The sequence below is a fragment of the Heterodontus francisci genome, chromosome 14 (genome assembly GCF_036365525.1).
Source record: "Heterodontus francisci isolate sHetFra1 chromosome 14, sHetFra1.hap1, whole genome shotgun sequence".
Classification (NCBI taxonomy): Eukaryota; Metazoa; Chordata; class Chondrichthyes; order Heterodontiformes; family Heterodontidae; genus Heterodontus; species Heterodontus francisci.
Window position 1 is genome coordinate 13,115,673 of NC_090384.1, and position 26,756 is coordinate 13,142,428.

At 50.1% G+C, this 26,756-nt stretch overlaps 1 protein-coding gene across 1 annotated transcript in view; it reads left to right on the forward strand.

Moving 5' to 3' along the window:
* madd (MAP-kinase activating death domain) overlaps positions 1-26,756 on the forward strand; it is a 426,952-nt gene that overhangs the window by 273,217 nt on the left and 126,979 nt on the right. Inside the window, exons 21-25 of the mRNA XM_068046784.1 lie at positions 4,238-4,396; positions 13,802-13,922; positions 14,654-14,716; positions 22,541-22,661; positions 22,769-22,874. Of these exons, the coding sequence (XP_067902885.1) occupies positions 4,238-4,396; positions 13,802-13,922; positions 14,654-14,716; positions 22,541-22,661; positions 22,769-22,874 (570 nt within the window). The remainder of the gene's footprint in view (positions 1-4,237; positions 4,397-13,801; positions 13,923-14,653; positions 14,717-22,540; positions 22,662-22,768; positions 22,875-26,756) is intronic.

Sequence of the window (26,756 nt, forward strand, 5' to 3'; positions counted from 1 at the left end):
CGTCACTGGGGGATTCTGTACTCTCACTCCCATTGTGTCCTCTCCCTACCCCGCACAGCGGGATTCTGTTCTCACACTCTAATTGTGTCCTCTCCATACCCCTCACTGAGGGATTCTGTACTCTCACTCCCATTGTGTCCTCTCTGTACCTTCATTGAGGGATTCTGTACTCACTCTCCCATTGCGTCCTCTCTATACCCCTCCCTGGGGTTTCTGTATTCACACTCCCATTGTGTCCTCCCCATACCCCTCACTGGGGTTTTCTGTATTCACACTTTCATTGTGTCCTCTCCATACCCCTTACTGGGGGATTCTGTACTCACACTCCCATTGTGTCCTCTGCATACCTCTCACTGGTGGATTCTGTACTCACGCTCCCATTGTGTCCTCTCCATACCCCTCACTTGTGGCTTCTGTACTCACACTCCCGTTGTGTCCTCTCTATCCCTTCACTGGGGGATTGTGTACTCCCGCTCCCTTTGTATCTTCTCCATACTGCTCACTGGTGGCTTCTGTACTCAATCTCCCATTGTGTCATCTCCATACCCCTCACTGGGGGATTCTGTACTCACTCTCCCATTGTGTTCTGTCTGTACCTTCACTGATTCATTCTGTACTCACACTCCCATTGTGTCCTCTCCTTTCCCCTCACTGGGGGATTCTGTACTCTCAAACCCATTGTGTCCTCTCATACTCCTCACTGGAGGATTCTGTACTCACACTCCCATTGTGTCCTCTCCATACGCCGCACTGAGGGATTCTGTTCTCACACTCCCATTGTGTCCTCTCCATACCCCTCATTGAGTGATTCCGTACTCACACTCCCATTGTGTCCTCTCTATACTCCTCACTGGGGATTCTGTCCTCACACGCCCATTGTGTCCTCTCCATACCACTCACTGGGGGATTCTGTATTCACACTCCCATTGTGTCCTCTCTGCACCTTCACTGATGTATTCTGTACTGACACTCCCATTGTGTCCTCTCTGTACCTTCACCTGAGGGATTCTGTACTCACACTCCCATTGTGTCCTCTCCATACCCCTCACTGGTAGCATCTATACTTCGACTCCCATTGTGTCCTCTCTGTACTTTCGCTGAGGGATTCTGTATTCACACTCCCATTGTGTCCTCTCTGCACCTTCACTGTGGCATTCTGTACTCACACTCACATTGTGTCCTCTCCATACCCCTCACTGAGGGATTCTGTACTCTCACTCCCCTTTGTCCTCTCTGTACCTTCACTGAGGGATTCTGTTCTCACACTCCCATTGTGTCCTCTCCATACCCCTCATTTAGTGATTCCGTACTCACACTCCCATTGTGTCCTCTCTATACCTTCTCTGGGGGATTCTGTATTCACTCTCCCATTGTGTCCTCTCTGCACCTTCACTGAGGCATTCTGTACTCACACTCCCATTGTGTCCTCTCCTTTCCCCTCACTGGGGGATTCTGTACTCTCACTCCTATTGTGTCCTCTCATACTCCTCACTGTGGGATTCTGTACTTACACTCCCGTTGTTTCCTCTCCATACGCCGCACTGGGGGATTCTGTTCTCACACTTCCATTGTGTCCTCTCCATACCCCTCATTGAGTGATTCCGTATTCACACTCCCATTGTGTCCTCTCCATACCCCTCACTGGGGATTCTGTACTCACACTCCCATTGTGTCCTCTCCATACTTTCGCTGGGAGACTCTGTATTCACACTCCCATTGTGTCCTCTCTGTACCTTCACTGGGGGATTCTGTACTCACACTCCCATTGTGACATCTCCATACCCCTCACTGGTAGCTTCTATACTTAGACTCCCATTGTGTCCTCTGTCTACCTTCACTGGGGGATTCTATACTCCCACTCCCTTTGTATCTTCTCCATACCCCTCACTGGGGGATTCTGGACTCACTCACCCATTGTGTCCTCTCGAAACCTTCACTGGGGGATTATGTATTCACTCTCCCATTGTGTCCTCTCTATACCTTCACTGAGGGATTCTGTACTCACACTCCCATTGTGTCATTTCCTTACACCTCACTGAGGCATTCTGTACTCACACTCCCATTGTGTCCTCTCTATACTTTCGCTGGGATATTCTGTACTGACACTCCCATTGTGTCCTCTCTGTACCTTCACTGAGGGATTCTGTACTCACACTCCCATTGTGTCCTCTCTGCACCTTCACTGTGGCATTCTGTACTCACACTCCCATTGTGTCCTCTCCATACCCCTCACTGGTAGCATCTATACTTAGACTCCCATTGTGTCCTCTCTGTACTTTCGCTGAGGGATTCTGTATTCACACTCCCAGTGTGTCCTCTCTGCACCTTCACTGTGGCATTCTGTACTCACACTCACATTGTGTCCTCTCCATACCCCTCACTGAGGGATTCTGTACTCTCACTCCCCTTTGTCCTCTCTGTACCTTCACTGAGGGATTCTGTTCTCACACTCCCATTGTGTCCTCTCCATACCCCTCATTGAGTGATTCCGTACTCACACTCCCATTGTGTCCTCTCTATACCTTCACTGGGGGATTCTGTATTCACACTCCCATTGTGTCCTCTCTGCACCTTCACTGAGGCATTCTGTACTCTCACTCCCATTGTGTCCTCTCCTTACCCGTCACTGGGGGATTCTGTACTTACACTCCCGTTGTTTCCTTTGCATACGCCGCACTGGGGGATTCTGTTCTCACACTTCCATTGTGTCCTCTCCATACCCCTCATTGAGTGATTCCGTATTCACACTCCCATTGTGTCCTCTCCATACCCCTCACTGGGGATTCTGTACTCACACGCCCATTGTGTCCTCTCCATACCCCTCACTGGGGGATTCTGTACTCACACTCCCATTGTGTCCTCTCCATACTTTCGCTGGGGGACTCTGTATTCACACTCCCATTGTGTCCTCTCTGTACCTTCACTGAGGGATTCTGTACTCACACTCCCATTGTGTCCTCTCCATACCTTCACTGAGGCATTGTGTACTCACATTCCCATTGTGTCCTCTCTGTACCTTCACTGAGGCATTCTGTACTCACACTCCCATTGTGTCCTCTCTGTACCTTCACTGTGGCATTCTGTATTCACACTCCCATTGTGTCCTCTCTGCACCTTCAGTGAGGCATTCTGTACTCACATCCCCATTATTTCCTCTCCTTACCCCTCACTGTGGGATTCTGTACTCACACTCCCATTGTGTCATTTCCTTACCCCTCGCTGAGGCATTCTGTACTCACACTCCCATTGTGTCCTCTCCATACCTTCACTGAGGCATTCTGTACTCTCACTCCCATTGTGTCCTCTCTCTACCTTCACTGGGGGATTCTGTACTCACTCTCCCATTGTGTCCTCTCCATACCCCGCACTGGGGATTCTGTACTCACACTCCCAAATATGTCTTTTCCTTACACCTCACTGGGGGATTCAGTTCTCACACTCCCGTTGTGTCCTCTCCTTACCCCTCACTTGTGGCTTCTGTACTCACACACTTCCATTGTGTTCTCTCCATACCCCTCACTGGGGGATTCTGTACTCACTCTCCCATTGTGTCCTCTCTGTACCTTCACTGATGCATTCTGTATTCACACTCCCATTGTGTCCTCTCTGCACCTTCACTGAGGCATTCTGTACTCACACTCCCATTGTGTCCTCTCCAGTCCCCTCACTGGTGAATTCTGTACTCACACTGCCATTGTGTCCTCTCCATACCCCTCACTTGTGGCTTCTGTACTGACACACCTATTGTGTCCTCTCCATACGTTCACTGGGGGATTCTGTACTCCCACTCCCTTTGTATCTTCTCCATACCCCTCACTGGTGGTTTCTGTACTCACGCTGCCATTGTGTCGTCTCCATACCCCTCACTTGTGGCTTCTGTACTCTCTCTCCCATTGTGTTATCTCCATACCCCCACTGGGGGATTCTGTACTCACACTCCCATTGTGTCCTCTCCATCCCCCTCACTTGTGGCTTCTGTACTCACTCTCCCATTGTGTCATCTCCATACCCTTTACTGGGGGTTTCTGTACTCACACTCCCATTATTTACCCCCTTACCCCTCACTGGGGATTTCTGTACCAACACTCCTGTCACTGGGGTAGTGACTTTCTCTGTCCCTACACTCTGGACCATATAAATGAAGTGTTTGGTGTAATGCATGCCTGAAGCTTACACTGTATGCTGTTGCTGTGTTTGGTGTGTTCACTATCACTGATGTTTTAATCTGTTGGCCCAGGTCAGTAACAGTTCTGGAGAGACACTGGGAGCCGACAGTGACTACAGCAGTGCTGCTGGAGAAAGCATGGTGGGCAAAAACGCCTCGGGGACAACGGCGTCCAGAGGGACCCTCTCTGACAGTGAGATCGAGACTAACACTGACACCAGATACATATTTGTAAGTCTCCATGGAAGCTGCCCTTCGATGAGGAATGGGAACCCCAGTTGATTTCTTTCCCGCTCCCTCACCTGAGGCATGAAGACCAGTGTTGCCCCTCCACCTGGGCTGAGATCTGCCAGCTTACTATCGGGGGGTTTTGGTGTTGTTCTAGGAAACCAATGGTGAGGTTGTCGAGCTCCAGAGTGCAGAATTCAGCACGGTTGCTAGTGGGAGAGCTGAGCAGGGTTAGAGTGGAGGGAAATCGGGAGGGACATGAGGTCTATCACTAACTTGATGTCCTGGAAAGATTTATAGACGATGCATTGAGTTGCTGTCAACACACTAGATGTGGGAGAAGGAAGCGTGCAGGACAGGAGATTGGAAGTTCAGAAGGAATGAGCGGAGTGTTCCACAGGAACGCTGACACTTTCTATCAATAATATAGAGCAATCAACTGTAACGCAGCAAACCTGTTCAATATCTTGCCCAGGAAAAGTGTTAAACCCGTTTCCCAAATACAGACATTATGTGGAGTTAAGAGTTAATGAGGGGAGGAAGGTCTGAGAGGAAATCTAAGTTAAGACTAACTTAAGCTTAAGATTGAAAATGGCAGGAGATCTCAGACCCATGATATGCTCCTCTTGCTCAATGTGGGAGCTCAGGGACACGGCTGATGTCCCTCACTCCTTCACGTGCTGGAAGTGTGTCCAGCTGCAGCTCTTGTTAGACCGCATGACGGCTCTGGAGCTGCGGATGGACTCACTTTGGCGCATCCGCGATGCTGAGGAGGTCGTGGATAGCACGTTTAGCGAATTGGTCACACCGCAGATTAGGATTGCTGAGGGAGAAAGGGAATGGGTGACCAAAAGGCAGAGAAAGAGCAGGAAGGCAGTGCAGGTGTCCTCTGCGGTCATCTCCCTCCAAAACAGGTATACCGTTTTGGATACTGTTGAGGGAGATGGCTCACCAGGGGAAGGCAGCAGTAGTCAGGTTCATGGCAGCGTGGCTGGCTCTGCTGTTCGGAAGGGTGGGAAAAAGAGTGGAAGGGCTATAGTCATAGGGGATTCGATTGTAAGGGGAGTAGCTAGGCGGTTCTGTGGTCGAAAACGAGAATCCCGAATGGTATGTTGCCTCCCAGGTGCACGGGTCAGGGATGTCTCAGATCGGCTGCAGAACATTCTGAAAGGGGAGGGTGAACAGCCAGTTGTCGTAGTGCACATAGGCACCAATGATATAGGTAAAAAACGGGATGAGGTCCTACAAGCAGAATTTAGGGAGTTAGGAGCCAAGTTAAAAAGTAGGACCTCAGAGGTAGTAATCTCAGGATTGCTACCAGTGCCACGTGATAGTCAGAGTAGAAATGAAAGAATAGTCAGGATGAATGCGTGGCTTGAGAGATGGTGCAGGAGGGAGGGATTCAGATTTTTGGGACATTGGGACCGGTTCTGGGGGAGGTGGGACTATTACAAATTGGACGGTCTACACCTGGGCCGGACTGGAACCAATGTCCTTGGGGGTGCTTTTGCTAACGCTGTTGGGGAGGGTTTAAACTAATGTGGCAGGGGGATGGGAACCAAATGAGGTCAGTGGACAGTAAGGAGCTAGTAACTAAAGCCTGTAAGGAACTAGATAATGAAGTCAGCGTGACTAAGGGAAAGAGTAGACAGGGAGCAGATAATGAACGCAAAGGGACTGGTGGTCTGAGGTGCATTTGTTTTAATGCAAGAAGTGTAGTAGGTAAGGCAGATGAACTTAGGGCCTGGATTAGTACCTGGGAGTATGATATTGCTATTACTGAGACTTGGTTGAGGGAAGGGCATGATTGGCAACTAAATATCCCAGGATATCGATGCTTCCGGCGGGATAGAGAGGGAGGTAAAAGGGGTGGAGGAGTTGCAGTACTGGTCAAAGAGGATATCACAGCTGTGCTGAATGAGGGCACTATGGAGGACTCGAGCAGTGAGGCAATATGGGCAGAACTCAGAAATAGGAAGGGTGCGGTAACAATGTTGGGGCTGTACTACAGGCCTCCCAACAGCGAGCGTGAGATAGAGGTACAAATATGTAAACAGATTATGGAAAGATGTAGGAGCAACAGGGTGGTGGTGATAGCAGATTTAAATTTTCCCAACATTGACTGGGATTCACTTAGTGTTAGAGGTCCAGATGGAGCAGAATTTGTAAGGAGCATCCAGGAGGGTTTTCTAGAGCAGTATGTAAATAGTCCAACTCGGGAAGGGGCCATACTGGACCTGGTGTTGGGGAATGAGCCCGGCCAGGTGGTTGAAGTTTCAGTAGGGGACTACTTTGGGAATAGTGATCACAATTCCGTAAGTTTTAGAATACTCGTGGACAAAGACGAGAGTGGTCCCAAAGGAAGAGTGCGAAATTGGGGGAAGGCCAACTATACCAAAATTCGGCAGGAGCTGGGGAATGTAGATTGGGAGCAGCTGTTTGAAGGTAAATCCACATTTGATATGTGGGAGGCTTTTAAAGAGAGGTTGATTAGCGTGCAGGAGAGACATGTTCCTGTGAAAATGAGGGATAGAAATGGCAAGATTAGGGAACCATGGATGACAGGTGAAATTGTGAGACTAGCTAAGAGGAAAAAGGAAGCATACATAAGGTCTAGGAAGCTGAAGAAAGACGAAGCTTTGAAAGAATATCGGGAATGTAGGACCAATCTGAAACGAGGAATTAAGAGGGCTAAAAGGGGTCATGAAATATTTTTAGCAAACAGGGTTAAGGAAAATCCCAAAGCCTTTTATTCATATATAAGGAGCAAGAGGGTAACTAGAGAAAGGATTGGCCCACTCAAGGACAAAGGAGGAAAGTTATGCATGGAGTCAGAGAAAATGGGTGAGATTCTAAACGAGTACTTTGCATCGGTATTCACCGAGGAGAGGGACATGACGGATGTTGAGGTTAGGGGCAGATGTTTGATTACTCTAGGTCAAGTCGGCATAAGGAGGGAGGAAGTGTTGGGTATTCTAAAAGGCATTAAGGTGGACAAGTCCCCAGCTCCGGATGGGATCTATCCCAGGTTACTGAGGGAAGCGAGAGAGGAAATAGCTGGGGCCTTAACAGATATCTTTGCAGCATCCTTAAACACGGGTGAGGTCCCGGAGGACTGGAGAATTGCTAATGTTGTCCCCTTGTTTAAGAAGGGTAGCAGGGAAAATCCAGGTAATTATCGACCGGTGAGCCTGACGTCAGTGGTAGGGAAGCTGCTGGAGAAGATACTGAGGGATAGGATCTATTCCCATTTGGAAGAAAATGGGCTTATCAGTAATAGGCAACATGGTTTTGTGCAGGGAAGGTCATGTCTTACCAACTTAATAGAATTCTTTGACAAAGTTGATTGATGAGGGAAGGGCTGTAGATGTCATATACATGGACTTCAGTAAGGCGTTTGATAAGGTTCCCCATGGTAGGCTGATGGAGAAAGTGAAGTCGCATGGGGTCCAGGGTGTACTAGCTAGATGGATAAAGAACTGGCTGGGCAACAGGAGACAGAGAGTAGCAGTGGAAGGGAGTTTCTCAAAATGGAGATGTGTGACCAGTGGTGTTCCGCAGGGATCCGTGCTGGGACCACTGTTGTTTGTGATATACATAAATGATTTGGAGGAAAGTATAGGTGGTCTAATTAGCAAGTTTGCAGACGACACTAAGATTGGTGGAGTCGCAGATAGTGAAGGGGACTGTCAGAGAATACAGCAGAATATAAATAGATTGGAGAGTTGGGCAGAGAAATGGCAGATGGAGTTCAATCAGGGCAAATGCGAGGTGATGCATTTTGGAAGAACCAATTCAAGAGTGAATTATACAGTAAATGGAAAAGTCCTGGGGAAAATTGATGTCCAGAGAGATTTGGGTGTTCAGGTCTATTGTTCCCTGAAGGTGGCAACGCAGGTCAATAGAGTGGTCAAGAAGGCATACGGCATGCTTTCCTTCATCGGACGAGGTATTGAGTACAAGGGTTGGCAGGTCATGTTACAGTTGTATAAGACTTTGGTTCGGCCACATTTGGAATACTGCGTGCAGTTCTGGTTGCCACATTACCAAAAGGATGTAGATGCTTTGGAGAGGGTGCAGAGGAGGTTCACCAGGATGTTGCCTGGTATGGAGGGCGCTAGCTATGAAGAGAGGTTGAGCAGATTAGGATTATTTTCATTAGAAAGACGGAGGTTGAGGGGGGACCTGATTGAGGTGTACAAAATCATGAGAGGTATAGACAGGGTGGATAGCAAGAAGCTTTTTCCCAGAGTGGGGGATTCAATTACTAGGGGTCACGAGTTCAAAGTGAGAGGGGTAAAGTTTAGGGGGGATATGCGTGGAAAGTTCTTTACGCAGAGGGTGGTGGGTGCCTGGAACGCGTTGCCAGCGGAGGTGGTAGACGCGGGCACGATAGCGTCTTTTAAGATGTATCTAGACAGATACATGAATGGGCAGGAAGCAAAGAGATACAGACCCTTAGAAAATAGGCGACATGTTTAGATAGAGGATCTGGATCGGCGCAGGCTTGGAGGGCCGAAGGGCCTGTTCCTGTGCTGTAATTTTCTTTGTTCTTTGAAAGGAAACTGAGCTTCTTGGAAACTGTTAGCTAGAGAGGAGCTCAGAGAGCAGATAGAGAGGAGATGGTGGACTGAGAGGAGGGGAAGGAGATAGTGAGGGATGAAATGAGAACAAAGTGCCGGAAATACTCAGCAGTTTATTTTATTGAGGGAAGAAAATGGGGGACTGAGGGTAGGGCTATCAGAGGGGAGGTGTTGGCGATTGCGCAGTGAGGAGGGGAGATGATGGGGACGTATCTTCCAGGAGAGCAGCGGAGAGGAGTGGACCTGCGGGGAAAACACCAAACAAGAGAAGAGGATAAATTCAGCCCGAGGATTGCAGCCCACTCACTTACCTTCAGGGAATGCAGCAAATAGGAGCGGACCTGGGGGGAAAACACCAAGCAAGATAAGGGGATAAATTGAGTCTGAGGATCGTGGCCCAGTCACTCACCTTCCAGGAGAGCGGTGGAGAGGAGCAGACCTGCGGGGAAAACACCAAGCGAGATAAGAGGATAAATTGAGTCCGAGGATCGTGGCCCAGTCACTCACTTTCCGGGAGAGGAGCGGACCTGTGGGGTGAACACCGAGCAAGAGAAGAGGATAAACTGAGCCCGAGGATGGCGACCCAGTCACACCTTCCCGGAGAGGAGCGGACCTGCGGGGTGAACACTGAGCGAGAGAAGAGGATAAATTGAGTAGAGGATCGCGGCCCACTCACTCACCTTACGGGAGCGGAGCGGAGAACAGTCCAGGCGCACCGGAGTTTGAAAACAATGTGAGCAGTGACATCACAGGAAAACTACAAGGCGATTGTTTGGCGAGTAACTACTGTTGGGGAATAGCTGGGTAAGTAACAAAAAGTAAAGGGAAAGGTCTACAGTTTTTTTAATATAGCAGGTAGTTTTTTTAGGGAATCAAGGTCCCTCGTGTAAATAGTTTAAGTTTTGGGTAATTTAAGGGGATAAATTAAGGGTAAGCCATGGCAGTGCAGCTCAGCAACGTGGGAAGTCAGGGACACTTCCAGTGTCCAGGGTGAACACGTGTGGAGGAAGTGTCTCCAGCTGCAGCTACTTGAAATTCGGGTTTCAGATCTGGAGCGACGGCTGGAGATACTGTGGAGCATCCGCGAGGCTGAGATCATTGTGGAAAGCATGTACAGGGAGGTGGTCACACTGCAGATAAAGACTGCTCGGGCAGAAAGGGAATGGTGACCACCAGGCAGAGTGGAAAAACTAGGCAGGTAGTGTAGGAGTCCGCTGGGTCCGTCTCCCTGTCTGACACATTTTCCACTTTGGATACTGTTGGGGGAGATGGCTTCTCGGGGAAATGCAGCAAAGTCTGTGGCTCCACGGGTGGCTCAGCTGCACAGGAGGGGAGGAAAAAGAGTGAGAGAGTTATCGTGATAGGGATTCTATCATAATTCTATTTTTCCATGTTTCTATATTCAAAAAAGAGTTAGATATAATTCTTAGGGCTAAAGGGATCAAGGGATAAGGGGAGAAAGCGGGAACATGGTACTGAGTTTGGATGATCAGCCATGATCGTATTGAATGGCAGTGTAGGCTCAAACGGCCGAATGGCCTACTCCTACTCCTTTTTTTTTTAATGTTTCTATGTAAAGGGTACAGACGGGCGTTTCCGTGGCCGCAAACGTGACTCCAGGATGGTATGTTGCCTTCCTGGTGCTAGGGTCAAGGATGTCATGGAGCGGCTGCAGGACTTTGTGAACGGGGAGGGTGAACAGTCAGGTCGCGGAACACATTGGTACCTACGACATAGGTAGAAAGAGGGATAAGGTCCTGCAACAAGAATTTAGGGAGCTAGGTAGCTGATTAAAAAGCAGGACCTCAAAGGTTGTAATATCTGGATTACTCCCAGTGCCACATGCTAGTGAGCATAGGAATAGGAGGATAGAGCAGATGAATGCGTGGCTGAGATGGTGCAGGAGGGAGGGCTTTAGTTTCCTCGATCACTGGGTCTGGGTCTATTTCTGGCAAAGGTGGGACCTGTACAAGTTGGACGTTTTACACCTGAACTGGAATGGGACCAACATCCTTGCTAGGAGGTTGGCTAGTGTTGTTGGGGGGAGGGTGGGGGGGAGGTGTGGGTTTAAACTAATCTGGCAGGGGTTGGGATACAGAGTAGAGGTACAGTAGGGGGTGATACACAGTCAAATATAGAAGAGAAACTGATAGACCTGTTAAGCCACAAGTGAAAAATGCAAGGCTGGATTGCATCTATTTTAATGCAAGGAGTCTAGGTAGTAAGGCAGATGAATTGAGGGTGTTGATTAGCACATGGGAATATGATATTATTGCTATCACTGAGACATGGTTGAGGGATGGGCAGGATTGGTAGCTCAATATTCCACAGTATAGAATCTTCAGGTGTGACAGGGGAGGGGGTAAAAGAGGAGGTGGCATTGCTGTTGATCAAGGAGTCAATTACTGCAGTAAGGAGGGATGATATCTTAGAAGGTTCCTCAAATGAGGCCATATGGGTCGAGCTTAAAAACAAAAAGGGGGCAATCACTTGGCTGGGAGTGTACTCCAAACAGTCAGGGAGAGATAGAGGAGCAGATATGCAGGCAAATTTCAGAGAGGTGCAAAAATAATAGGGTAATAATGGTAGGGGATTTCAACTTCCCCAATATTAACTGGGATAGTCTTAGTGCAAAAGGCTTAAAGGGGGCGGAATCTTAAAATGCATACAGGACAGCTTTTTGAGCCGGTACGTAGAAAGTCCTACAAGAGAAGGGGCAGTACTGGACCTAATCCTAGGGAATGAAGCCGGACAAGTGGTAGAAATGTCAGTGGGGGAACATTTTGGGAATAGTGACCATAACTCTGTAAGATTTAAGGTAGTTATGGAAAAGGACAAAGAGGGACTGGAAATAAAGGTACTGAATTGGGGGAAGGCAGATTTCAATATGATAAGACAGAATCTGGCCAGAGTGGACTGGGAGCAGCTACTTGTAGGAAAGTCTACATCAGATCAGTGGGAGTCATTCAAAGGGAAATAGTGAGAGTTCAGAGTCAACATGTACCCATTAAGGTGAAGGGTAGGACCAACAAGTCCAGGGAATCCTGGATGTCAAAAGATATAGAGGATTGGATAAGGAAAAAGAAGGAGGCTTATGGCAAATTCAGAGTGCTGAAAACAGCGGAGGCCCTAGAGGAGGATAGAAAGTGTATGGGGGTACTTAAATAAGTAATCAGGAGAGCAAAGAGTGGACATGAAATAACACTAGCGGGCAAGGTAAAGGAAAACCCTAAGGCGTTTTATAAGTATATTAGGAGCAAGAGGATAACCAGGGAAAGAGTGGGACCCATTAGGGACCAAAGTGGTAATGTGTGTGTGGAGCTGGAGGACATTGGTGAGGTTTTAAATGACTACTTTTCATCTGTGTTCACTATGGAGAAGGACGATGTAGGTGTCGAGATCAGGGAGGGGAATTGTGATATACTTGAACATATTAGCATTGAAAGGGAGGAAATATTAGCTGTTTTAGCAGGCTTAAAAGTGGATAAATCCCCAGGCCCAGATGAGATGCATCCCAGGCTGTTATGTGAGGCAAGGGACGAGATAGCAGGGGCTCTGACACAAATTTTCAAATCCTCTCAGGCCACAGTAGAGGTACCAGAGGATTGGAGGGCAGCGAATGTGGTACCGTTATTCAAGAAGGGTAGCAGGGAAAACCAGCCAGAGGTTGGTTGGAATCTGGAACGCTCTGCCTGAAGAGGTGGTAGAGGCAGGAACCCTCACAACATTTAAGAAGTATTTAGATGAGCACTTGAAAGGCCATAGCATACAAGGCTACGGACCAGTGCAGGAAAATGGGATTAAAATACTTAGGTGATTGATTGCTGGCACAGACATGTGGACCAAAGGGCCTGTTTCTGTGCTGGATAACTCTATGACTCTATGAGGATGGGGCTGTCAGAGGAGGTGACGGTGATTGGGGAGTGAGGGGGGCTATCAGAGGAGATGACGGTGATTGGGGAGTGAGGGGGGCTATCAGAGGAGGTGACGGTGATTGGGGGGTGAGGGGGGCTATCAGAGGAGGTGACGGTGATTGGTGAGTGAGGGGGGCTATCAGAGGAGGTGACGGTGATTGGGGGGTGAGGGTTGAGCTATCAGAGGAGGTGACGGTGATTGGGGAGTGAGGGGGGGTTATCAGAGGAGGTGACGGTGATTGGGGAGTGAGGGGGGGTTATCAGAGGAGGTGACGGTGATTGGGGAGTGAGGGGGGACTATCAGAGGAGATGACGGTGATTGGGGAGTGAGGGGGGGTTATCAGAGGAGGTGACGGTGATTGGGGAGTGAGGGGGGGTTATCAGAGGAGGTGACGGGGAGTGAGGGTTGAGCTATCAGAGGAGGTGACGGTGATTGGGGAGTGAGGGTTGAGCTATCAGAGGAAGTGACGGTGATTGGGGAGTGGGGGGGGGGGGTTATCAGAGGAGGTGACGGGGAGTGAGGGTTGAGCTATCAGAGGAGGTGACGCTGATTGGGGAGTGAGGGTTGAGCTATCAGAGGAGGTGATGGTGATTGGGGAGTGAGGGGGGGTTATCAGAGGAAAGTGTCTGCTTGGCCTGAGGAGAGAATTCTCAAAGTGTTGTTCAAAACTGCCGTCCCACGGTGAGTGGAGGGGCCTGGTTTGAGCAGATCTGAAAGAGCACTGAGTTGGAGCATAAAAAAAGGTTGGTCAGGTCAGGGTGATCAAAAAAGGAGAAGGAAGAAGAACGGGGGAATGTGTGAGTTAACTGAGTGAAACTCTCGCTGTGCTGATCCTATCATGGGACAGAAAAACGGTCCCATGAGCAAAGTGGCAAAGATAGGAGCTGATTGAGCTGCTTTCCCATTACAGGGTAAATCACACATGCTGGGACCCGGATTCAAGGCTGCTAAAGGTGGCAGCGGGTGTCCACAGCCTCCTGCCCCCCCAGAGGATATCAGTCAGAGGGTTTACCTGTTCGAGGGACTGTTGGGTAAGTATTTAAACAAATCCTGTCTTTTGCATTTGAAGATGATTATAAAGTGCTGAATGAAGAGTGATTCATTTTATCTCATTATTCCCAGAGTCCAGAACTCCTGGGTTCCAGAGTGCCACTTTTATAGTGCCCCTGCAGACCTCTACACCCACTGGATAAAGGCTCTTTGGCATCTGTGGGATGTAGTTATGTGGTGGGTGCGAAGTGGGTATCAGGGCATGCTGAGTGGATGCCGGGCAGCTGTGTGTCAGGACTGGGTGATCTATGTCTTGGGGGAGGGGTGGGCTCGTAGGGTGGGGAGTGTGTAGCAGTGCACCGTTTGGTCCAGTCTAATCATCGTGTTTCTGAGTGTCCATATGTGCGACAGTATGATATAAGATGCTTGCAGAGGTGCAGTACACATCTCTACAGCTCTAACTATACCCATGACATTGAGTTTCTATTTGTTTGTGTGTGTGTGTGCTTGAGAGAGAGGGAGAGATCTGAAACATGGATATTTCCTGTACTATGAGAGTTTGATCTTGGGCTTGCTGTCCCTCCTGTGCACTCACTGCTGGTACTCCTGGTCTAGTCTGACTGTATCTGGGCTTGTGAAGACTCTGTGTCACATTCTGTTCTGTGTGAAGGAATTAAACCACTTATGGTCTTTGCTGATGAATGTAACTAAATGCCGGGGTCTTTTCCTTTCTACCTGCTGCCTGGCTCCGTCCTGCCTTGGATCCGCTCAGGGAGAGACAAGAGCTCAATGTGGGACCAGCTGGAGGATGCGGCCATGGAAACCTTATCTATGAGTAACAAAGCGCTCATTCTGCCTGTTGTTGCATGGGTTATGCTTGCCTGGCTGCTGCATGAGTTTGGAAATGTCTCCAGTCACATTCACAATCGATTCTAGTCATGTGAAGGGAACCTGCATTGATTCCTGTCTGTGCCTACACACTCACTCAGCACAAGACAGCACTTCAACTCCAAATAATTCAGCTCCACATTCTCGCCTGCCTGTTGCATTCCCCCGCCTGTTCTGCTTCCGCCCAACCAGTTTTGAGTGTTAACTAAATTGTGATCGGCTGAGAGCAATGGGAATGCCAAGAGCTCTTGCAGTTGATGTGGAAAGTGTCTGTGTCTCTGGTGTACTTGTGGGAGAGGCACTCACTGCTTCTACCTACTAGTGAGAGAGTGTATGTAGGGAATGTATCTGACAGGAATCGACGGCGAGCTGCCAGACATGCATCCATGTGGCACACTGCCCACTGTGTGGTTACAAGATAGTGTTCCTCCTCCCCTGTACTGTATATCGATATGGAGTGTGTGAGATCTGAGCATGGAGTGAGGAGACGTGTTTGTGGCTTGCACCATACATTTAAATAAGGCCCAGGTCAAGTGAGGTTTAACACCACTTCAAATGGGGGCGGCAGGCAGTAATTGAGATGACAAAGAGTGTGCCGTCTCGTGATGGCGACTGACTACCCTGCCCCCTCACCGCGTATTGGTCACACTGCCCCCTCAGCGGTTTTTCATTACCCTGCCCTATCACCGGTTATTGATTACCCTGCCCCCTCACCGGTTATTTATTACCCTGCCCCCTCAGCGGTTATTGATTACCCTGCCCCCTCACCTGTTATTGATGACCCTGCCCCCTCACCTGTTATTGATTACCCTGCCCCCTCACCTGTTATTGATTACCCTGCCCCCACACCTGTTATTGATTACCCTGCCCCCTCACCTGTTATTGATTACCCTGCCCCCTCACCGGTTATTGATTACCCTGCCCCCTCACCGGTTATTGATTACCCTGCCCCCTCAGCGGTTATTGATGACCCTGCCCCCTCACCTGTTATTGATTACCCTGCCCACACACCGGTTATTGATTACCCTGCCCCCTCACCGGTTATTGATTACCCTGCCCCCTCACCGGTTATTGATTACACTGTCCCCTCACCGGTTATTGATTACACTGCCTCCTCACCGGTTATTGATTACCCTGCCCCCACACCGGTTATTGATGACCCTGCCCCCTCACCTGTTGTTGATTACCCTGCCCCCTCACCTGTTATTGATTACCCTGCCCCCTCACCGGTTATTGATGACCCTGCCCCCTCACCTGTTGTTGATTACCCTGCCCCCTCACCTGTTATTGATGACCCTGCCCCCTCACCGGTTATTGATTACACTGTCCCCTCACCGGTTATTGATTACCCTGCCCCCTCACCGGTTATTGATGACCCTGCCCCCTCACCTGTTATTGATTACCCTGCCCCCACACCGGTTATTGATTACCCTGCCCCCTCACCTGTTATTGATGACCCTGCCCCCTCACCGGTTATTGATTACACTGTCCCCTCACCGGTTATTGATTACCCTGCCCCCTCACCGGTTATTGATGACCCTGCCCCCTCACCGGTTATTGATTACCCTGCCCCCTCACCGGTTATTGATGACCCTGCCCCCTCACCTGTTATTGATTACCCTGCCCCCTCACCTGTTGTTGATTACCCTGCCCCCTCACCTGTTATTGATGACCCTGCCCCCTCACCGGTTATTGATTACACTGCCCCCTCACCTGTTATTGATTACCCTGCCCCCTCACCGGTTATTGATTACCCTGCCCCCTCACCTGTTATTGATTACCCTGCCCCCACACCGGTTATTGATTACCCTGCCCCCACACTGGTTATTGATGACCCTGCCCCCTCACCTGTTGTTGATTACCCTGCCCCCACACCTGTTATTGATGACCCTGCCCCCTCACCTGTTATTGATTACCCTGCCCCCTCACCTGTTATTGATTACCCTGCCCCCTCACCTGTTGTTGATTACCCTGCCCCCTCACCTGTTATTGATTACCCTGCCCCATCAGCGGTTATTGATTACACTGTCCCCTCACCTGTTATTGATGACCCTGCCCCCTCACCGGTTATTGATTACCCTGCCCCCTCACCTGTTATTGATTACCCTGCCCCCACACCGGTTATTGATTACCCTGCCCCCACACTGGTTATTGATGACCCTGCCCCCTCACCTGTTGTTGATTACCCTGCCCCCACACCTGTTATTGATGACCCTGCCCCCTCACCTGTTATTGATTACCCTGCCCCCTCACCGGTTATTGATTACCCTGCCCCCACACCGGTTATTGATTACCCTGCCCCCACACCGGTTATTGATTACCCTGCCCCCTCACCTGTTATTGATTACCCTGCCCCCTCACCTGTTATTGATGACCCTGCCCCCTCACCGGTTATTGATGACCCTGCCCCCTCACCTGTTATTGATTACCCTGCCCCCTCACCTGTTATTGATTACCCTGCCCCCTCACCTGTTATTGATTACCCTGCCCCCTCACCTGTTATTGATTACCCTGCCCCCTCACCGGTTATTGATTACCCTGCCCGCTCACCGGTTATTGATTACCCTGCCCCCTCACCGGTTATTGATTACCCTGCCCCCTCACCTGTTATTGATTACCCTGCCCCCTCACCTGTTATTGATTACCCTGCCCCCACACCGGTTATTGATTACCCTGCCCCCTCACCTGTTATTGATTACCCTGCCTCCTCACCGGTTATTGATTACCCTGCCCCCTCACCTGTTATTGATTACCCTGCCCCCTCACCGGTTATTGATTACCCTGCCCCCACACCGGTTATTGATTACCCTGCCCCCACACCGGTTATTGATTACCCTGCCCCCTCACCTGTTATTGATTACCCTGCCCCCACACCTGTTATTGATTACCCTGCCCCCTCACCTGTTATTGATTACCCTGCCCCCTCACCTGTTATTGATTACCCTGCCCCCTCACCTGTTATTGATTACCCTGCCCCCACACCTGTTATTGATTACCCTGCCCCCTCACCTGTTATTGATTACCCTGCCCCCACACCTGTTATTGATTACCCTGCCCCCTCACCTGTTATTGATTACACTGCCCCCTCACCTGTTATTGATTACCCTTCCCCCGCACCGGTTGTTGATTACCCTTCCCCCTCACCTGTTATTGATTACCCTGCCCCCTCACCTGTTATTGATTACCCTGCCCCCTCACCTGTTATTGATTACCCTGCCCCCGCACCGGTTGTTGATTACCCTTCCCCCTCACCTGTTATTGATTACCCTGCCCCCTCACCTGTTATTGATTACCCTGCCCCCACACCTGTTATTGATTACCCTGCCCCCTCACCTGTTATTGATTACACTGCCCCCTCACCTGTTATTGATTACCCTTCCCCCGCACCGGTTGTTGATTACCCTGCCCCCTCACCTGTTATTGATTACCCTGCCCCCTCACCTGTTATTGATTACCCTGCCCCCTCACCTGTTATTGATTACCCTGCCCCCTCACCTGTTATTGATTACCCTTCCCCCTCACCTGTTATTGATTACCCTGCCCCCTCACCTGTTATTGATTACCCTGCCCCCACACCTGTTATTGATTACCCTGCCCCCTCACCTGTTATTGATTACCCTGCCCCCACACCTGTTATTGATTACCCTGCCCCCTCACCTGTTATTGATTACACTGCCCCCTCACCTGTTATTGATTACCCTTCCCCCGCACCGGTTGTTGATTACCCTTCCCCCTCACCTGTTATTGATTACCCTGCCCCCTCACCTGTTATTGATTACCCTTCCCCCTCACCTGTTATTGATTACCCTGCCCCCTCACCTGTTATTGATTACACTGCCCCCTCACCTGTTATTGATTACCCTTCCCCCGCACCGGTTGTTGATTACCCTTCCCCCTCACCTGTTATTGATTACCCTGCCCCCTCACCTGTTATTGATTACCCTGCCCCCTCAGCTGTTATTGATTACCCTGCCCCCTCACCTGTTATTGATTACACTGCCCCCTCACCTGTTATTGATTACCCTTCCCCCGCACCGGTTGTTGATTACCCTGCCCCCTCACCTGTTATTGATTACCCTGCCCCCTCACCTGTTATTGATTACCCTGCCCCCTCACCTGTTATTGATTACCCTGCCCCCTCACCTGTTATTGATTACCCTGCCCCCACACCTGTTATTGATTACCCTGCCCCCTCACCTGTTATTGATTACCCTGCCCCCTCACCTGTTATTGATTACCCTGCCCCCACACCTGTTATTGATTACCCTGCCCCCTCACCTGTTATTGATTACCCTGCCCCCTCACCTGTTATTGATTACCCTGCCCCCTCACCTGTTATTGATTACCCTGCCCCCTCAGCTGTTATTGATTACCCTGCCCCCACACCGGTTATTGATTACCCTGCCCCCTCACCTGTTATTGATTACCCTGCCCCCTCACCTGTTATTGATTACCCTGCCCCCTCACCTGTTATTGATTACCCTGCCCCCTCACCTGTTATTGATTACCCTGCCCCCTCAGCTGTTATTGATTACCCTGCCCCCTCACCTGTTATTGATTACACTGCCCCCTCACCTGTTATTGATTACCCTTCCCCCGCACCGGTTGTTGATTACCCTGCCCCCTCACCGGTTATTGATTACCCTGCCCCCTCACCTGTTATTGATTACACTGCCCCCTCACCTGTTATTGATTACCCTTCCCCCGCACCGGTTGTTGATTACCCTGCCCCCTCACCGGTTGTTGATTACCCTGCCCCCTCACCTGTTATTGATTACCCTGCCCCCTCAGCTGTTATTGATTACCCTGCCCCCTCACCTGTTATTGATTACACTGCCCCCTCACCTGTTATTGATTACCCTTCCCCCGCACCGGTTGTTGATTACCCTGCCCCCTCACCGGTTATTGATTACCCTGCCCCCTCACCTGTTATTGATTACCCTGCCCCCTCACCTGTTATTGATTACCCTGCCCCCTCACCTGTTATTGATTACCCTGCCCCCTCACCTGTTATTGATTACCCTGCCCCCTCACCGGTTATTGATTACACTGCCCCCTCACCTGTTATTGATTACCCTGCCCCCTCACCTGTTATTGATTACCCTGCCCCCTCACCGGTTATTGATTACACTGCCCCCTCACCTGTTATTGATTACCCTGCCCCCTCACCTGTTATTGATTACCCTTCCCCCTCACCTGTTATTGATTACCCTGCCCCCTCACCTGTTATTGATTACCCTGCCCCCTCACCGGTTATTGATTACCCTGCCCCCTCACCTGTTATTGATGACCCTGCCCCCTCACCGGTTATTGATTACCCTGCCCCCTCACCTGTTATTGATTACCCTGCCCCCTCACCTGTTATTGATGACCCTGCCCCCTCACCGGTTATTGATTACCCTGCCCCCTCACCTGTTACTGATTACCCTGCCCCCACACCGGGTATTGATTACCCTGCCCCCACACCGGTTATTCATTACCCTGCCCCCACATCGGTTATTGATTACCCTGCCCCCACACCGGTTATTGATTACACTGCCCCCTCACCGGTTATTGATTACCCTGCCCCCTCAACGGTTATTGATTACCCTGCCCCCTCACCGGTTATTGATTACCCTGCCCCCTCACCGGTTATTGATTACCCTGCCCCCTCACCTGTTATTGATTACACTGCCCCCTCACCTGTTATTGATTACCCTGCCCCCTCACCTGTTATTGATTACACTGCCCCCTCACCTGTTATTGATTACCCTGCCCCCACACCGGTTATTGATTACCCTGCCCCCACACCGGTTATTGATTACCCTGCCCCCTCAACGGTTATTGATTACCCTGCCCCCTCACCGGTTATTGATTACCCTGCCCCCTCACCCGGGTATTGATCACCCTGCCCCGTGCACCCGGGTTTTGATCACCCTGCCCCGTTCACCCGGGTAATGATCACCCTGCCCCCTTACCTGGGTAATGATCACCCTGCCCCCTTACCTGGGTAATGATCACCCTGTTCCGTTCACCCGGGTGTTGATCACCCTGTCCCGTTCACCCGGGTATTGATCACCCTGTCCCTTCACCCGGGTATTGATCACCCTGCCCCCTCACCCTGGTATTGATCACCCTGCCCCCTCACCGGAGTTTTGATCACCCTGCCCCGTTCACCCGGGTATTGATCACCCTGCCCCGTTCACCCCGGTATTGATCACCCTGCCCCGTTCACCCGGGTAATGATCACCCTGCCCCCTTACCTGGGTAATGATCACCCTGCCCCCTCACCCGGGTAATGATCACCCTGCCCCCTCACCCGGGTAATGATCACCCTGCCCCCTCACCCGGGTAATGATCACCCTGCCCCCTCACCCGGGTATTGATCACCCTGCCCCCTCACCGGAGTTTTGATCACCCTGCCCCGTTCACCCGGGTATTGATCACCCTGCCCCGTTCACCCCGGTATTGATCACCCTGCCCCGTTCACCCGGGTAATGATCACCCTGCCCCCTTACCCGGGTAATGATCACCCTGCCCCCTCACCCGGTAATGATCACCCTGCCCCCTCACCCGGGTAATGATCACCCTGCCCCCTCACCCGGGTAATGATCACCCTGCCCCCTCACCCGGGTAATGATCACCCTGCCCCCTCACCCGGGTAATGATCACCCTGCCCCCCTCACCCGGGTAATGATCACCCTGCCCCCTCACCCGGGTAATGATCACCCTGCCCCCTCACCCGGGTATTGATTACCCTGCCCCGTGCACCTGGGTATTGATCACCCTGCCCCGTTCACCCGGGTATTGATCACCCTGCCCCGTTCACCCGGGTATTGATCACCCTGCCCCCTCACCCGGGTAATGATCACCCTGCCCCCTCACCCGGGTAATGATCACCCTGCCCCCCTCACCCGGGTAATGATCACCCTGCCCCCTCACCCGGGTAATGATCACCCTGCCCCCTCACCCGGGTAATGATCACCCTGCCCCCTCCCCCGGGTATTGATTACCCTGCCCCGTGCACCCGGGTATTGATCACCCTGCCCCGTTCACCCGGGTATTGATCACCCTGCCCCGTTCACCCGGGTATTGATCACCCTGCCCCGTTCACCTGGGTATTGATCTCCCTGCCCCCTCACCCGGGTATTGATCACCCTGCCCCGTTCACCCGGGTATTGTTCCCCCTGCCCCGTTCACCCGGGTATTGTTCCCCCTGCCCCCTCACCCGGGTATTGATCATCTTGCCCCCTTTGCTGGCCCCCCCTCCCCTCTGCCGGCACCTTGCGGCCTCTCCCCCTCTGCTGACACCTGCGGCCTCTGCCGTCACCTGCGGCCCCTCCCCCTCTGCCAGCACCTGCGGCCCCTCCCCCTCTGCCGGCACCTTGCGGCCCCTCCCCCTCTGCTGACACCTGCGGCCTCTGCCGGCACCTGCGGCCCCTCCCCCTCTGCCGGCACCTGCGGCCCCTCCCCCTCTGCCAGCACCTGGCAGTTCCTCCGCCTCTGCCAGCTGGTTGCTCAAACTCTGGCCTTTTTCCCGACTGGCTGTGGCTTGCAATTGCTGTTGCTTCCTGTCCTTACCCATTCAGTGGGAAGACAGTTTGTGCAACTCAAAATGTCCAGCAGAGGCATTGTGCTCTGATCCAGCTCTGACCACATCGATGCCGTTCTGGACTAGTCAGGGATGGCCCTCGGTGCATGCCACTGCTGTGTGTTGAGTGACATGGCTGGTGATACTGGCTGAGTGGACGAGGGACAAACAGCTGTGACTGTCTCACCTACTCCTCGTCAGGTAAGGAGCGCTCAATGCTATGGGACCAGGTCCAGTTCTGGGAGGACACCTACCTGGATGCAGTGATGCTGGAGCGAGAAGGAATGGGCATGGACCAGGGACCACAGGAAATGATAGACAGGTATGACACATCTCTACTATTCCATAGTGAAGTGGTGCAGTGGGTGTGGGTATTGGTGGAGGATGTAAGCCCTATCTTAGTCAACCTGTCGGACCATCTTTCTGCAGGTATGAGTCACTGGGGGAGCATGACCGAAAGCGGCTAGAAGATGATGAGGACCGATTGCTGTCCACACTGCTCTACAATATGATAATCTACATGCTGATGGTCAAGGTGATCTCTCGGCCACTGGGGTATAAGCAAATGTTAGGGTCCGAAATTAACAGACTGTGTAGCTTTTGCACTCTACACTGTCCCATCAAACACTCCCAATAAAAAAAAACGGGGTTAGATACAAAATAAAGCTATCGCTATATCAAGGTTGTCCAACATACGGCCCGCCGGCCAGAATCCTACCTGCTAAAGATTTCCATCCAGCCTGCGGATGTATTTCAGAGATACGAGATTTCACATAGGCGTCTTCTGGACTGGCTTTTTTTTTAAATCGCACTGTCAGTTTCACAGCTGACAGGTGCTGAAGCAGGAACGCGCTTCCGAACTTCAGACAGATTTGTGGTTTTGCAGTGGGCTTTTTGAAAAAAAAAAGTCAGAACTGTCGGAAAACCCTGAAGCTGTCCAAAATTCGGAAGCGCATTCCTGCTTCAGCACCTGCCAGCTGTAAAACTGACAGCGCAATTTTTTTTGAAAAAAACTGACCATCCATAAAGCTGGGGTGCAGTGTTTCTGCTCTCTGCAGCTGTCAGGGAGAGAGATGGGCAGAGAAGGGGAAACATAAAAAATAGGAGCAGGAGTAGGCCATTCGGCCATTCGAGCCTGCTCCACCATTCATTATGATCATGGCTGATCATCCAACTCAGTAACCTGTTCCCAATTTCTCCCCATATCCTTTGATCCCTTTCGCCCCAAGAGCTATATCTAACTCCTTCTTGAAAACATACAATGTTTTGGCCTCAACTACTTTCTCTGGTAGCGAATTCCACAGGTTCACCACTCTCTGGTGAAGTAATTTCTCCTCATCTCAGTCCTGAAAGGTTTACCCCGTATCCTTAGACTATGATCCCTGGTTCTGGACTCCCCCACCATCGGGAACATCCTTCCTGCATCTACCCTGTCAAGTCCTGTTTGAATTTTATAGGTTTCTATGAGATCCCTCCTCACTCTTCTGAACTCCAGCGAATATAATCCTAACCGACTCAATCTCTCCTCATACATCAGTCCCGCCATCCCAGGAATCAGTCTGGTAAACCTTCGCTGCACTCCCTCTATAGCAAGAACATCCTTCCTCAGATAAGGAGACCAAAACTGCACACAATATTCCAGGTGTGGCCTCATCAAGGCCTTGTACAATCCCTGTACTCGAATCTTCTCGCTATGAAGGCCAACATACCATTTGTCTTTTTTACCGCCTGTTGCACCTGCATGCTGATCTTCAGCGACTTGTGTATGAGAACACCCAGGTCTCGTTGCATATTCCCCGTCTCTCAGTTTATAGCCGTTCAGATAATAATCTGCCTTCATGTTTTTGCCACCAAAGTGGATAACCTCACATTTATCCACATTATACTGCATCCCTTTCATAAATCCATGCTGACTCTGCCCAATTCTACCACTGTTCTCTAAGTGCTCTGCTGTAAAATCTTTGATAATGGACTCTCGAATTTTCCCCACGACCGACGTCAGGCTGACTGGTCTATAATTCCCTGTTTTCTCTCGATCTCCTTAATTAAATAGTGGGGTTACATTAGCTACCCTCCAATCTGTAGGAACTGTTCCAGAGTCTATCGAATCTTGGAAGATGACCACCAATGCGTCCACTATTTTTAGGGCCACTTCCTTAAGTACTCTGGGATGCAAACCATTAGGCCCTGGGGATTTATCGGCCTTCAATCCCATCAATTTCCAGAATACCATTTCTCTACTAAAACTGATTTCCTTCAGCTCCTCCCTCTCACTAAACCCTGTGTTCCCCAACATTTCTGGTATGATATTTGTGTCCTCCTTTGTGAAGACAGAACCAAAGTATGCATTTAGTTGGTCAGCCATTTCTTTGTTCCCCATAATAAATTCCCCTGTTTCTGACACTAAGGGACCTACATTTGTCTTCACCAATCTTTTTCTCTCCACATACCTATAGAAACTTTTACAATCAGTTTTTATGTTCCCTGTAAGCTTACTCTAGTACTCTATTTTCCCCTTCTTAATCTCCTCTGCTGAATTCTAAACTGCTCCCAATCATCAAGTCTTTTGTTTTTTTCTGGCAAAGTTGCATGCTTCTTCCTTGGATCTAATGCTATCTCTAATTTCCCTTGTAAGCCATGGTTTGGCTACCTTTCCTGTTTTACTTTTGCGCCAGATAGGAATAAACAATTGTTGCAGTTCATCCAGGCGCTCTTTGAATGTTTGTCGTTGCCTATCCACCATTATCTCTTTAAGTAACGTTTCCCAATCCGTCATGGCCAATTAGCGCCTCATACCTTTGTAGTTTCCTTTATTAAGATTCAGGACTCTAGTCTCAGAATCAACTACATCACTCTCCATGTTGATGAAGAATTCTCTCATATTATGGTCGCTCATCCCCAAGGTGTCTCGCACAACTAGATTGTCAATTATTCCTCTCTCATTATGGGGGGGACAGAGAGAGAGCAAGAGGGGGACAGAGAAAGAAATGGGGCGACAGAGAGGGGGTTCACAGGGAAAGAGAGAGACAGAAAGAGAGGGAGAGTGAGTGATCAAGGTCACTCATGACAGATGTACATCTATCCGGAATACCCCGCATCGCTAAAACAAGTGTGTGGGCAAACACTGACTACTTGTGCAAGCAAAGAAATGCCAGGTATCTCACTAAATCAGTGTCCAACATAGTGATGAGAAAGTAAGTCAATAAATTAATCTGCTCATATAAAAGCTTCTTCACAAAAATGCACATTTGTTGTTTTGATTAATATTAAGACAATTTTTAATACCTTTATCTTTCTGAAATTGTCTCACTGGCCCCCATGTAAGACAAAAATTGTAATGTGGCTGCCCCACGCGAAAAGGTTGGACAACCCTGCTCTACATCTTCCCGGAACTCCATGTTTGAATCCCTCCAATAAGGTTTCCACCCCTGCCACAGTACCAAAACAGCTCTTATCAAAGTCACAAATAACATTCTATGTGACTGTGACAAAGGTAAACTTTCCCACCTCGTCCTTCTCGACTTGTCTACAACTTTTGACTTGGTTAACCACGTCATCTTCCTCCAAAGCCTCTCCACTGCCATCCAGCTGGGTAGGACTGCTCTCTCCTGATTCCATTCTTAACTATCTAATCGTAGCGAGAGTATCACTTACAATGGTTTCTCTTCATGCTCCCGCACTGTTATGTCTGGTGTCTCCCAAGGATCTATCCTCAGCCCCCTCCTAATTCTCGTCTACATGCTGCCTCTCAGCGACATCAGCCAAAAGAACAGCGTCAGTTTCCTTATGTACACTGAAGACACCCAGCTCTACCTCACTACCACCTCGCTCGACTCCTCCACTGTTGCTAAATTGGCAGACTGCTTATCTGACATCTGGTACTGAGTAGGAATGTAGGAAAGAACACCGGATCAGGAGTAAGCCATTCAGTTTGATCATGGCTGATTATCTACTTCAATTCCACTTTTCCGCACTATCGCCACATCAGTTGATGTCATTAATATCCAGCTATCTATCAATTTCTGTCTTGAACATGCTCAATGATTGATCTTCCACAGTCTTCTGGGGTAGAGAATTCCAAAGATTCACCACCCTCTGTGTGAAGAACTTCCTCCTCATCTCAGTCTTAAATTGCCTACCCCTTATTCTGCAACTATGCCCCATGGTTCTAGACTCACTAGCCAGGGGAAACATCCTATCTACATCTACCCAGTCACATTCTGTAAGAATTTTGTAAGTTTCAATGAGATCACCTGCCATTCTTCGAAACTCTAGAGAGTACAGGCTCAGTTTCCTCAATCTCTCCTCATAAGACAATCCCACTGTCCCAGGGATTAGTCTGGTGAACCTAGGTTGCACTCCCACTATGGCAAGTATATCCTTCCTTAGAGAGACCAAAGCTGTACACAATACTCCA